The sequence below is a fragment of the Geotrypetes seraphini genome, chromosome 14, assembly GCF_902459505.1.
Source record: "Geotrypetes seraphini chromosome 14, aGeoSer1.1, whole genome shotgun sequence".
Taxonomy (NCBI): domain Eukaryota; kingdom Metazoa; phylum Chordata; class Amphibia; order Gymnophiona; family Dermophiidae; genus Geotrypetes; species Geotrypetes seraphini.
Window position 1 is genome coordinate 22,117,690 of NC_047097.1, and position 15,230 is coordinate 22,132,919.

Sequence of the window (15,230 nt, forward strand, 5' to 3'; positions counted from 1 at the left end):
GAAAAGAGAAAGGGCAGAAGGACAGGCAGGTGAGCCAGATGCTGGAAGTGGGGGTTGAAAGAGGGACAGAAGCTAGATGGGGTTGGAGAGGAGAAATCTGGACACAGGAAGGTAACAGAAACAGAGGAGAAATTATGTGCATGGTAGCATAGGGACAGAGATGTAAAGGGGAGATACATGGGGACTGTATGTGTTCACAGGGGAAGCAATGCCAGACACAGGAGAGAGTTTTACTCTAGCCCCAAGGATGCCATATTTGAGCTCCTCCATGAACCCTTGAGAAAGCCTTTTTGGCGAAACGGGTCCCATCGGGGCATGCTAGAGACACTGCATTAAAACGATAAGTAAAAAGAATATATGCTGTCAACTAGTTTTTATTTTTGCATAAATGATACAGAAGTAATAGACGAGCTACATCACACAAGGAGGCAATGAGATGAGCTGAAGCCATACATATATTTGTCTAATGTATCGACATTGATGACTTTGAAAGCCCTATTGCCATCCAGTTGTTGAATTCAACCAGTGAGGATTTCAGTTGCTGTGGATACTACAGGGTGGGCCACGGAAAAGTAGCCCGCCTCTGGCGATGGTATGACAAGATGAACGGGCAAGTGGATTGTTTTTATTCACTTACCCACACGTTCCAACAGATGGTGAAAGTGGGCCCCGTTCATGTCTATGCACCTTTGGGCACGTCGGATCGTGTTGGCTGATACTGCTTGCTAGGGTTACCAGTTGTCTGAATTTCCCCGGACAGCTCTTCAAAACATGGCACTTTGTCTGGTTTTTGAAAAGCTCCGCGGATGCAACGCGGTGACATCAATGCATCACGTCCGCACATGTTCAGATGCCATCTGGGGGCGGGGCTGGGGGGGGCAGAACAGGGCGTGACAGGTGGTCCTGGGGGCGTGGCCATGGCTCCGGATTTTCCTGAAGGATAATCTGGTAACCTTACTGCTTGCACCTCTTCAAAACTGATGCTGCGCATAGTGTTTGTGATGTTTTCCTTGAGTTCATCCAGGCTATGTGGATTGTTGGCGTACACTTTCTGCTTTAAATTTCCCCACACATATCGCATGTGGACAATCGCTATTCGCTGTTCCAGGGAGAACACCATCTTTCTGGCACCGGTATTAGAAGCAGGCTACTTTTCCCTGGCCCACCCTGTAGTAGGAAAATGAAGGAATAGAAGGGAAGAAAGAATTATATACCCTTTACTAAACCTGAAAAAAAATTGAGGAATGCCTACAATACTGCTGTGTTAGAAATGAGCTTAGCGCATGGGCTTAGTGTATTCTAATGCAGCTTAGTAAGAGGGTTCCATAGTATGCTGCTGTATAGGTTTATTTTTTAATGTTATTTTAGTATATTTATTATTTTAGGTTTGTTTTTAGCTTTGTAAATTGTTTCAGGTGTATTTCAATATGGGAAGTCTGTTAATAAATTTTCAAAATAAATAGTTACATATGTAGAACCAGCTGTACAATTTTTGGAACGGCCAAAAATAAACCAGTAGGCTAATGTTTGCCTCCCATAACATCAGTGGGTTTATTTTGAGCTGATTTTAATTCCAGCCTGCTGTCAGTCTTTTCGTAGAAGTATAAAATGCTTAGGCCACATAGCCCCAGATTCACTAAAGATAGCGACTCAAGCGCTGTTTGCCGTTCGCTGGCCGATTTTTAAACAGTGATTGATTCACTATCTTTTCTGCATGCAAATGATTTGCATCGGGGCAGGGCCTAAGGCCTGCAGTTCTTTGCTGGAGGCTTCTGGAGCAGGAGGGACTGAGCAACCCTCCTCCCAACTTTTAAAGGTACGGGGAGGGGGCATCCTTGTCCGGTGGCAGGCGTGAGTAGGCATCCCTCCTGCCATTTGTTATGGGGGGGAAAGAGCCGGCCCAATGGCAGGAGGGAGTCGGCATCCCACCTACCATATTTTTGAGCTCAGTGGGGGGGGGGAGCGCCGATAGCAGGAGGGAGTAGGCATCCCTCCTGCCATTTGTTTTGGGGGGGAAAGAGTCGGCCCAATGGCAGGAGGGAGTCGGCATCCCTCTTGCCATTTTTTTGGGTTTGGGAAGGGGGAAAGAGAGGGAGCACTTTGTCAGGGGGGGGGGGTTTTTTTTTTTTGCTTTTTTTTTATTGGCCAGATACTTTGCGTGTGTAATACACGCAAAATATCAGTGCCATAAAAACAAAAAAAACCAGGCAGACCTGTCGGTAGCGCAGTTACCAACAGGTCTACAGCAGTCCCAACCCAATGACAAATAGCGAAGCAATTGTTAGTGAATCAATCGCTTGGTTATTTTGGGTGGAGTTTTACTCTTTTGCATGGGTGGATCGGATAGGAGATTCATCGGACAGCAGTTTAGTGAATCGGGTTGGGGAGCACGAACAATCGCAAAACCATTAAAACCGGTTTTACGACCATCATTACAGGATCGGTAAGTTTAGTGAATCTAGCCCATAGTAACAGAACAGAAAAGGCGCTGAGAAACCTCTCTGTTTTCCAATGATGTGATTTTGGGAGAAATGCTGGTGCTCCAGGGCAACCTGATGAAACTTCTGTTTGCTTGAATTTTTACAGATAGGCTTGGATACAAGTTACTGGACTGCTATCAACCACTTTTTTATCTGGGGCAGCGTGGCTGTTTATTTCTCCATTCTCTTTGCCATGCACAGTGACGGCCTTTTTGACATATTTCCCAGCCACTTCCCCTTTGTGGGTAAGTCTATCATGATCCATGCTGGAGTTAACAATGCTGAAGAGTGTCAGTCTCTGATAATCAGAGTTGATATTGTGATGTCATAATGCCTCATTCCACCAATGCCTAAGAGCCACCTCATCAGTGATGTCACAATGGCTTCATTGCCCTATATTTGGCTCATTTTTATTATGTATAGCTGTGATTTTGGTTTCTAGAGACATCTTTTTTCTTTCATTAAGGTGGGATGTCAATCCCGTATATTAATATCTAAGTCTCATTGCATAATATGGTACCTGGGCTGAAATAGCATGAGTTTGTGATAAAATAACACCCTATAATTTGTGTATTAACACCAAGAAAAAGTAGTCCGTTACTGCAACATTTGCTGGAACTAGATAACTATTGTTACTACAATACGTATTTACCAACCAGTAAGAATGCTTGGATCCTCTGATCAAAATTTACTTCATGTGCCAACTTATAAATTTGTTAATTTAAACAAATACTGCTCCTCTATATTTAAAGTTGTGGGACCACAGCTTTGGAACAGACTGCCATCTGCACTGCAAAACTGTGCAGAATTCAACAAAGCCTTGACGACTTTCTTAATTTAGACAGGCATGTGGGAATTAGGATCAGTGTTTAATAACGTTTCTTTTAAAGAATCAGGATGTCAGTTAGAGGGAAAAATTTTATGATTCAGTCCAGGATGTATTTACAAATTATGTTGATTTAACTGTACTGTATGTCATGAATGTTTTAAATTTGCATATGATTTGTATACACTTCTCCCTCCGTATCCACGATGGTTAGGGGCAGAGCCGGCCCGCAAACATAAAAAAAAGTGAATAATTTTTGGGCCGGTTCTGCCCCTAACCACCGCTTCACCCTGGCTATTATAAGCCCTGTGAGCCCCCCATTAAGCCTTACCTGGTGGTCTAGTGGGTTTTTGGGCAGGAGCGATCTTCCCACGCTCCTGCCCCATGCAGATCGCTCACAGGAAATGGCTGCCTTGAGCTCCTGTTGTCTCTCGAGACTATGACGGGAGCTCAAGGCAGCAATTTCCTGTGAGCGATCTTCACGGGGCAGGAGCGTGAGAAGATTGCTTCTGCCCGAAAACCCACTAGACCACCAGGTAAGACTTAAGAGGGGGCTCACAGAGCTTAAAATAGCTTGAAAAATTAAAATAATTTTTTTTTTTTTTTTTGCAAAAAATCACGATTAATCGAAACTGTAGATACGGAAACCGCGAATATGGAGGGGGACGTGTACTGCCATGAACATTCAGCTTGAGCAGTTAATAAATATTATAAATAAATAAGGCTATAAAATCCCAGCCTTGGCAGACAACTGAAACTAAAAAGAGTTTTGTCTTTTCTGTGATGTTAGGAAATGCTCGTAATTCGCTGGGTCGGATAAGCGTTTGGCTTGTCATTGTCCTGACCACTGTGAGTTGTGTCACACCTGTGATAACGTTTCGATTTCTTAAAGCCGAGTTATATCCAACATTAAGTGATAAGGTAAGCTGAGATATTTACATCACGCTGTTGCAATCACCTGTTTGTTTTTAATTTTCCTGGGCTGAGGGAAGGTGATAGGTCTGAAACTGTTGGGCAGCATTTAAAGTGACAAACACATCGCAGCCTGCTTTGCGCAGGCTGGCACATTGAGTTAATGAAAGGGAATCTAATTGGCACAGTAAGAAGGGACACTACACTTGCTGAGAACATTAGTTTAAAACTGAAGACGTGAGTTCCAAAACCTGTTAAAATACAAAAAACTGTTCTCCGGATAAACACAAGTTTTTATTTTCAAGAATTCTACCCAGCATAATAATTTTTTTTTCACTGAATATCATATGCTTTACCAAAAATCCTTTTAGTGCAAATTTCAAACATCCTGTGGCTATTTTTGCACTGATGATACCAATTGAGTAATTATGCTATTTTAACTTCATATACTGTATATATTTGTTAACCTAGCACTTTAAAACACTGTACTGTGTGTACCACCATTATAGCCATAGACAGCGGAATGCTTTTTTATGGTGGGGGAGGGGCAAAAACTCCACCCTAACCCCAGCAAGATCCTTTGATCTCTCTTTCCAGCTCCCAACTTCCCCAGTCGCTGTAATTTAAAATCTTCCAGCAGCCGCCACACAGCGTCAGTGAGCAGGCCTGCCCTGGAAGTCCTCATTCTGCTTCGAAGCTGCACGGCGGCTGTCAGATGAGTTTCTATATTAATAATGCTGAGAAATTGGTACCTAAGTCGAAAACAAAACACGGAGGAACAAACAATCCAAAAAGGAAAACGTGAAAGAATCAAACAAAATGTAAACGTTTTTATATTGAAGTCAAAAAGTTAATCACTCTTCTTTTCATATAATTTATCTAATAGGAAGGTTGTGCGCGGAGACATGGAGGAAAAAGGGGAACGAGTTCCCCTAAAAACCTCACCACCCAATTATTGCTGTACTTTCAGATAGTCAGTAAGTTACTACTGTGCAAGGCATCGAAAAATAAACGTTACTTATCTGTTAAATAGTGTTCATGTGACATCCAATCCCTAGACTTAGGTCTACTGGACTATTGCAATTCCCTCTATCTACCTTGCCTTGCCAACATGCTAAAACAACTTCAGTCTATACAAAACACCGCTCTCAGACCGATCTATTCTCTGAGAAAATATGATCACATCACCACTGCCTTCCTAGACTCTCACTGGCTACCAATACAAGCACGAATTCAATTCAAATTCTATTGTCTATTAGTCAAAGCATTAAACGGCTCTGCCCCCTCCTACCTAAACAACCGCCTAAATCATATCCTCACCACAAGACAAAGAAGAACCCTGACCCCATTTGCCTACCCTCCGCTCAAAGGCACTCAGCGCAAGAAGATGTTTGACAACCTTCTTGCGACGCAAGCAGCGAAACTTGACCACTCCATCTCTAATCTGCTGATGGCAACGGGCGACCTCAAAACATTTTGAAAAGAAATCAAAACCCTGCTATTCAAAAAATGTATCCAGATACCTTAACCCTCCCCCCCTATTCCCTCTCCTCCCTGGTAAATTCCCCTCCCAAAGCCTCCACTTTGGTAATCTCTTCCTCCTCAAAATATCAACCAAGAATACAGATCCCTAAAATGTAATGCTCCCTCGAAATATCCAGCATTCTTAATTGTAATCTTATTTGTAACCTATTTGTAATATTACCTAGAAATGTCCAGTCATCTTACTATCTAATTTGCAAGTTCTCCTGGAAATATCCAGCTATCCTATCTCTTTTGTACCCAAAAAACAATTGTAACGTTACTGGAAATGTCCAGTTAGCTCTTTTGTAATCCGCCTTGAACTGCAAGGTATAAGCAGAATAGAAGTCATTAATGTAATGCAATCTATGTCTTCAAATTGTATAGGAAGCACTTTTTGTATGAGATCACCATTGGACCCCCTGATGTAGGCCTTTTGTCAAAACATGGGCCATGTTGCATGCTCCAGTAAAACTTGCTTCCTCGGCTCTTAGCCTTTGCCTTTCTGTAGTAACTTACTTTCAAAAACTCCACTGGTTGCCTTTGGAATCTAGAGTTCTCTTCAAGTTTGCCTGCATTAGCTACAAAGCTGTTTTCGGGATGCTAGCAGCTTACCTTGCCTCTCAGTTCACTCTAAACTGTTCCAACAAGAGCACCCGCAGAATAAATCTATTCAGTTATCCCTCTATGAAATCATGCCAATACAAGAAGTTCTTTGACAGAATGTTATCATTCCAGGCAGCTAAACTGAACACATGGCTTGGAAAACCCATACTAGAGGCCATCTCTTACGTTGAGTTTAGAAACTACTGAAGCCACGTCTGTTTAACAAGTTCTAAATCTCAAAGCATGTCCTACTTATCTCATCTTCAAAGCATGTTCTATCTATCCCATCATCAATTCCCAATGTCTGTCCACACCTTAATAACCTTAGTTTACTGTGGGAGTAACTAACCTCCTGCATCTCAGCCTTGCAACCTGCATTTTTTTTAATCCTCCATGGGAATATTAGGTCATTAACCTGTGGCCCAGTGCTCCTAGGGAGTGTTCTTAAAGGGGCCAGAATCTTCCCCTCCTCCTGAAGACACTCTCCCTCACAGTGCCTCCCCCATACACCTTTCGTGGAGACTCCTCTTCCTGTAGAGCCCAACTGAATGTCCCCATCTTTACATCATGCCTGAGGCTTTTTATTTTCATTGAAGTCAAATTATTTACTGTTGTAGCTAAGCAGTGGAGTTGGATAGCTTGAATTTTTATTCCTCCTTTCCTTTTTTTGTTTTTTGAGTTCAGAAATATGGTAAAACACAGTAACGTTTGACTTTTATGTTATCCTTGGCCATTGCTAATAGAAATATTTGGTTTTTAAGGTACGCTATTTGCAGCAGGCCAGAAAGAAGCAGAGGCCTTTACAGAACCAGATGCGTCGAGTACACAGAACAAGTTCTAGAAGATCTGGTTATGCCTTTGCTCACCAGGAGGGATATGGAGAGCTTATCACCTCTGGGAAGAATATGCGTATCGGTAATTCGCATGGAACCATGGGGATCGGAAAGACAATGCTAAGTAGCGCAAGTTGGATAGAAAATTTACGCAAGAAAACAGCGGAGACTGTAAACAGCTTCGGTAGTGACAGAACTGTGAAGCCATAAGCAAAAAAAGTGATTCTGAAGCAAAGTGGGTTACTCCTCTTAAAATGGGGCCATATCGTTGCACTGTGTTTTGGGACCGTTTAAAAATTAAGCTTCAAAACTCTGTGACTGTGTTGAAGACAAAGACGTTCACCGTATTACGCAGCGTGATAAAGAATGTCTTGAATGCATGGAATGTGGTAGAAGATTGTCCTGAATTAAAAAGCTCTTATAGGAATATAACAATACATTTCTGCTGCTCAAGGGAACAGCTGCGACTGGGTGAACTCTCCACAGAGGCATTTTTGTTAAGTGTTTGCTTTCGGCATTCAACCAATACGTTGTTTTTTTTGTACTAGTTATATCTTGAATAAGCACCGTCCTTTATACTGTGATAAAACACTGCCATAGCAGATCACTGTCCATTTAAGCCATTATTATCAACAATCATGTTAGGAAGTCAAAAGCAAATTTATCAAAGTATTTAAAATCACATTAGTTTTGTTTGCAAATAATAATATGCAGAGAACGGTATTTAGACAGACTGGGAAATCCTATTCCAGTGGTTGCTGGTGAATCCTATTAGCAACGATTCAGAAACAAAAGATTGAACCAGTCATGTAATGTCATATAAATATAGAGTCAATGTAGAGCCATCGGGCAAATGGATGATTAATATATAACTAGCTATCAACATCAATCGTCACTACATGTGACTACAGAATCAACTTCTATAATTCACAAACTCATTTCAAATTCAAAAGCTCTCACTCAATTTTATCAGTTCTAGGAGATGTGCATATCTTAAGGCTAGTAAAATTCAGATCATAGGATCTCTTATAACCTATATGTTATTCCAGATCCCCATCCTGGGACCATAGCTTTAATCATGTATATACACCACCTACCCTCGCATATAACACACAAAATGATCACAAACTATTAAAATTTGATCTTATCTTAAGCCTCACATCAACCAGTACACCCACATCAAATATCATGACTCAAACACTGAGCTATTTCTTTATTTCCATGATATTATAACTGCAAGTGCAAGAGATTATTATTTGCCTTATACAAAGAGAAATAGCTCAGTGTTTGAGTTGTGATATTTTGATGTGGGTGTACTGGTTGATGTGAGGGAGCATGTTACAGGTGTGTTATGGGTGGGCTTAGCACTTGGATGTCTGATAAGCCAACATTTCCCAAGACTTCCAGATAACCTCAGGAGGGATTAAGTAATAGCGACCCCCCCCCCCCACACACACACACTGCCAGTGGTCTTCCTCCCCCCCTAAGGTTATGAATGAAACAGTACATACATGTCTCTAGAATACCTGGTATGGGAAAGCCTAGTAGAGAAGCAAAACCCTACAATTCTGCCATATAGGTGCAACCTGGAGTGATAAAGGCTATTGGGATGGGAGATAGATGGGTATAGTATATTGGGGGGGGGGAGTTTTGGAGGGTTCATCATAAATTATAAGGGGATTAAGGAGAGAGATACATCTGGCATCCATTATGTGACTAAACTAAACTAAACCTTAAGTTTATATACCGCATCATCTCCACGGATGTGGAGCTCGGCACGGTTTACAAGAACTTAAAATATAGGAAGAGAAGGAAAAAAAAAAAGGTTTACATGAACTTATATATAGAAGAGAAGAGTAAGGGGGGATAGAATTACATTTTAGTGAAAAGCCAGGTTTTCAGTTGCTTGCGGAATAATTGGAGGGAGCCCAGGTTCCGCAGCGGGGTAATAAGGTTGTTCCAAAGACCTGTGATTCTGAAGTGAAGGGATTTTCCGTGTTTGCCTGCATAGTGAATACCGTGTAGAGAGGGGAAGGATAGTTTATACATTTGGATGGGTCTGGTAGAGTCAGGACTCGAGAAGTTATAAGATAGTGGGATTAAGGAAGGAAGGATGCCATGAATGATCTTAAAAGCCAGGCAGGAGCATTTGATTCTGGAAATCACTGGGAGCCAGTGAAGTTTGGCTAGGAGTGGGGAGACATGGTCAGACTTGCGTTTTGCAAAGATCAACTTGGCTGCAGTATTCTGGATTAGCTGGAGTCTTTGAAGATTTTTTTTTTGATAGGCTTAAGTAGATGGCATTGCAGTAGTCTAGTTTGGAGAGGATGATGGATTGGACAAGGACAGCAAAATGTTGTTGGCGAAAATAGGATCTTACTTTCCTCAGCATGTGGAGGCTGAAAAAGCATGATTTACATTTACATAACGTTTACAGCAGTGCCATCTAAGGTGACTCACTGCTCTGTTGCATGTCTGTGTGGCCATTCCATTACAATGCTGGCCTCTCCTATGTCCAAATGGTCTGGATTTGGTCATTTTGAACTTGGACAGTCTTGTGGTCCAAAATAGCTAAAAATGTTGGATGTCCTAAGGTTGGCCAAGGTGTCCAAATAGGTCATTAAAAAAAATATTGCTATCCAACGGTTTAAAAAATGGACAGTTCTTGGCCCTGAGTTTGTGGGAAACGTCCAAAGTCAGACTTAGACGTCGTATCGAAAATGGCCCTCCACATGTAAAAGTCATGTAACCATGGAGGCAGTAGTTTAGCCCATCTTTCTCTGCTTTCCTTATACTGCTATGCTTTGTGCAAGATCAGAGAAGGCCAAGAGATTCATCTCTTTCATCTGATACCATGTTCCTTGGCGACAGTTATATTCAGATCAACTGAACAGTCCTGCATTGGTAAAAGACACGTATTGAGGCTAGATAGTTAACTAAGTAGGAAGAACTGGATTTACCATTGGAAGACATTGGAGTCTGTCTACTAAGATGTGCTAATGAATTTAGTGCACATTAAAAATTAGCACGCATTCAATGCCTTGTAGCCCATTCTATTTCTATGGGTTGCAGGGCACTTAACATACATTAATTATTAATAAGAACAAAAGAAGTGCCATCTCCAGAACAGACCCTAGGTCCATCAAGTCCGGTGATCCGCACACGCGGAGGCCCCGCTAGATGTACCCTGGCATAGTATTAGTCCCCATACTCTAAGCTTCTCATAAGAGATGCACATCTAGCTTAACCTTACCTATGTTACCTTAAGCCATTCATAAGGAGATGTACATCTAACTTATCTTTAAACCCTGGAACGGTGGATTCCGCAATTATCTCCTCCGTGAGAGCATTCCAGGTGTCCACCACTCGTTGCGTGAAGCAGAACTTCCTGATATCTGTCCTGAACCTGTCCCCCCTTAGCTTCAGTCCATATTCTCTTGTCCGTGTCACATTAGACATTGTAAATAAATTTTTATCGTGCTCTATTTGGTCGATTCCTTTCAGTATATTGAAAGTCTCGATCATATCCCCTCGCAGTCTCCTCTTCTCAAGGGAGAACAATCCCAGTCTCTTAAGTCGTTCCTCATATTCCAAGTTCTCCTTGCCCTTTATTAGCTTTGTTGCTCATCTCTGCACCCTCTCAAGTACTTTTAAATCCTTTTTTAGGTATGGAAACCAGTGCTGGACGCAGTATTCCAAGTGTGGTCTGACCATCGCTCTATATAGCGGTATTATTACTTTCTCCGATCTACTCGTGATTCCCTTCTTTATCATGCCTAGCATTCTATTTGCCTTATTCGCTGCCGCCGCGCATTGCGCCGACGGCTTCAGGGTCCTATCGATTAATATGCCAAGGTCCCTTTCCTGTTCGGTTTTTCCTAGAGTTGCACCCGACATACTATACTTGTATTCCTTATTTTTTTCTGCCTAAGTGCATGACTTTGCAATTTTCCACATTAAACTTCATCTGCCATTTATCTGCCCAATTTTCCAATCGACTCAAGTCGCTCTGGAGTTCCTCACTGTCCTTCTGTGATTTGATTGTCCGGCATAGCTTGTGTCATCTGCGAACTTGATGAGCTCACTAGATGTTCCATCCTCCAGGTCATTTATGAAAATATTAAATAAGATGGGCCCAAGTACTGAGCCCTGGGGCACACCGCTAGTCCCAGTCTGAGAATTTCCCATTTATGCCCACTCTCTGCCTTCTGTTCTCCAGCCAGTTGCCTATCCATCTTAGTATGTCTCCTTCTATTCCATGGCCTTGCAGTTTCCTGAGGAGTCTTACATGTGGAATCTTGTCGAATGCTTTCTGAAAATCCAAGTATACAATATCCACCGATTCTCCACTTTCAATTTGTCTGTTCACTGTCTCAAAAAATTGAAATAGGTTGTCAAACATGACTTCCCCTTCCTGAATCCATGTTGACTGGCTCTCATCAGGTCGTGGGTGTCTAAGTGCCAGGTTATGCTGTCCTTGATCAGCGCCTCAACCATCTTCCCAGGGACCGACGTGAGACTCACAGGTCTATAGTTGCCCGGTACTCCTCTTGATCCTTTTTTAAATATCGGCGTGACGTTCGCTATCTTCCAGTCGTCCGGTATCTGTCCTGTTTTGATTGACAGGTTGGCAAGTTTTTGTAATAGTTCACCGATTTCCACTTTTAGCTCTTTCAAGACTCTTAGATGAATTCCGTCCAGTCCAGGAGATTTGTCACTTTTGAGTTTGTCGATCTGGTGGTAAATCTGATCCAAGTCCACTTCCACTGTGGTAAGGCTGTCCTCTGTTGCTCCCTTGAACACTTTCACTGCTTCTGGAATTGTTGCCTTGTCTTCCTTTGTAAAAACAGATGCATAGAAGGAATTTAGTCTGTCTGCGATTTGCTTGTCGTCCTTGATGTACCCTTTCCTTCCCAAATTCATGATTACACTTTGGTAGACAGAACCCATTGTGTTTTAGCAGGAATTTTATATAATAATGGCAGGAATTTATTAAGGTTTGTTTGAAAGTCTAATACATCCAAACACAGTACTGTACATTCTTCAAGGAGAAATGCAAACATTTTGAACAAATTGGGAGTCCCAGAAATCCTCTGCTCTCCACCCCCCCCCCCACCCAAACTTTGTTTAAATTTTGTATACTTCTAATACTGTGGAAGGATTGTCTGTACTATCAGCTGATATCTACTTGGCTTACCCTGAGTTCTATAAACTCATCACCCTAGAGAAAGTAATCTCTTCTGAGCATTTTTCATTGGAAGAGTGGATATCAGTGTAATTCAGTACTTACACACTCCTGGAAAAGATGTCACTCCATACCATGTCCTCGTCAGCAACCATCAGCTTTCCCCCAGGTTCTAGTTTAAAAAAAAATGATAGATCAGCTTTTAATGTTAGTACCGGCAGCCAGGTGGAATCCATGCTTTCTGAATGCTGCAGGCTCCTCCTTCCCCAGCACATGGCCTTTTTCCTAACAAAGCTAAATCTCTCTTCCCTGCACCAATATCTCATCCATGCATTGAAACTCCCGGGCTCTACTTGTCTCTTGGGTCCTGTGTGAGAAATGGGCATTATTTCTGAGAATGCTACTCTGGAGATTTGGGATTTCAGCTTTCTATCTAAGATCTTAAATTTAGCTTCCCGAGCCTTCCCCCACATTTCTTATATTGTTGGTGCTCACCAGTACTGCCTAAAATCTTATCTAGATGTTAACTGTCCACTTTCATATTACTGAGGCAGCTTACCAAGAGATTCTTAGATCCACCAGTCACACACCTAATAACTGAATCTTCAACTAAAATGGCCATCCTAACCCTTCCCTCACAGTCAGAAGCCCTTGGCGACTAATCCTTGGTATGAAAGGATATTGCATTCTCTAGAAGACAAGGTCCTCTTTCACCAAGATGATGCTTTCCATGTTACATAGAAGCATGATGGCAGATAAAGGCCGAATGGCCCATCTAGGCTGCCTATCCTCAATAACCATTATCTCTTCCTCTCTCTAAGAGATCCCACGAGCCTGTCCCATGCCTTCTTGAATCCACCACTTTTTCCGGGAGATTGTTCCATACATCTACACCCTTTCTGTAAAAAAAGTATTTCCTTAGATTACTCCTGAGCCTATCACCTCTTTACTTCATCCTATGCCCTCTCATTCCAGAGCTTCCTTTCAAATGAAAGAGACTCGACTCATGCACATGTAGGTATTTAAACGTCTTTATCATATCTCCCCTTTCCTCCAAAGTATACATATTGAGATCTTTAAGTCTTACCCCATACGCCTTATGATGAAGACCATGCACCATTTTAGTAGGCTTCCTCTGGACCAACTCCATCCTCTCCAGGGCAGCACAGAGGCTGCCAAACTATCTCCCTGGTTTTCTGTATATTCCTGAATTTCTTCTTCAGCTCTTCCAATTCTGCTGTTCTAGCCTCCAGGGACTGTACTCGTAGAACCTCTCACCAACTGCGATTGAGGCAAGAGCTTGAAGCTCTTTGCCCCAACTGGTCTATGTCTAACTTTTTATGGATTATTGCATTTTTAACCCCAGCTATTTTCCTTTACTTGCAAATCAAATTAGATACAACCAAACCTCCAAATTTTGACTTTTGCAGATATTTTGTGGTCATGAACCAGCTTTCTAATGACTTCAGATTGCTATCTCTGCTTGGTCCGCATCATTTCTTTCATGCTTGTTGTTTTATGGTATGCTACCCTATAATTTGCTTGACAGTTAAAATATTGGTTCACAAAAAGATGAACTCAGGGGAGTTTGTAGAAATATCACATTGGCAGTCAGTACGTATACTTGTTATAGGACTGTTCTGACAAGTTAAAACATATTACATGAACGGGATGCACTAAGCGTCTGCTTTTTACAGAGTAATTTTATTTTTCTACTTTTATTGTTTAATTCTAAAGTATAAAGATCACTAAGGTTGGAAGGCTAAGTAGGCTTCTTTGTCTCTTTATAAGATTGTGGCACAAAAGCTGCAGATACGTCTCTAATGAAGCCACATATATTTCCACCAGCTATGGGGCTGGTACAAATGTACATCCATGATAAAGAATAAGTATAAATCCTGATTCTGTCTACACGTCACCTGCCACCAAACACAGCTCGGTCTGAGTCACATACAAATACAATGTTCTTGACATCATATATATTTATATGCAGGGGTGGAGTAAAATCTAAAAGTGGTATTTTACACCTGCCATACACGTGCAAACCCCCCCCCCAAAAAAAAAACAAAAAAAAAAAACCCTTTATAATATTATCCCCAAAATGGAAAAAAATCCATTAATACATCTAACCTGAAAGCAAAGTACATTGATGACACAAACCCTGATTTCTTGTGACTACTGAAACAATGGGTTTGAAGATCCAAATAAACATTTTGAATGCTGGGAAAGAAAAGTACTAGAGTTATATACAAGTTTCTCACAATTCCCCAATTTCTACATTTGACATGTCTATTTAATCCTGCACATTATAAAGAAGTTGAGGGTAAATTTTATGGTCGTCTTTTTGTACTCAAGTATGAGGATATGCAAACATTGGGGGGGAGGGGAGGGGTAGTTCTATAAAGAGCCATGTAAATGGCAATATTCTAGTCATTTACATATGCAAGTGGATATTTAAGCGTGTTCATGACCTTATGTAGCATTCCAGTTAGTGGAAAAGTATGCGCCATGCTCATAAATTATAGGATAGTTTTATTTACGCTCTTACATAAATCTATGCATTTCCTATGTTGTTGGCTACTCACCAGCACTGCCTAAAATCTTATCTAGATGTTGAGTGTCCAAGTGATTCTTAGGCCCACCAGTCACTCAGGTATCTACATGCCTAATAATTGAATCTTTAACTAAAATGGCCATCTTAACCCTTCCCTCTCAGTCGGAAGCCCTTGAAGAGATGTGAGAGGATATTACATTCTCTGGAGGGCAGGTACTGTTTCACCAAGCTGATACTTTCATTGTTGGTGACTTCTGTGCTCCAAGATAATCATCTCTTTTTATCTGAAACCTATTCATATTCCTTTGGCAAC

The 15,230-nt window shown here is 41.6% G+C and overlaps 1 protein-coding gene across 9 annotated transcripts in view; it reads left to right on the plus strand.

Annotated features, from left to right (window-relative positions):
- The window catches only part of ATP8B4 (ATPase phospholipid transporting 8B4 (putative)), a 363,870-nt gene that overhangs the window by 263,167 nt on the left and 85,473 nt on the right, over positions 1-15,230 (plus strand). For 7 of the 9 annotated variants that reach the window (XM_033920244.1, XM_033920245.1, XM_033920241.1 and 4 more), the window contains 3 exons: positions 2,587-2,725; positions 4,097-4,227; positions 7,107-8,871. In XM_033920244.1, coding sequence (XP_033776135.1) covers positions 2,587-2,725; positions 4,097-4,227; positions 7,107-7,388 — 552 coding nt within the window. In that variant the 3' untranslated portion in view covers positions 7,389-8,871. Of the gene's footprint in view, positions 1-2,586; positions 2,726-4,096; positions 4,228-7,106; positions 8,872-15,230 lie in introns of those variants that run through there. The other 2 variants (XR_004536957.1, XR_004536958.1) reach the window with 1 other exon arrangement.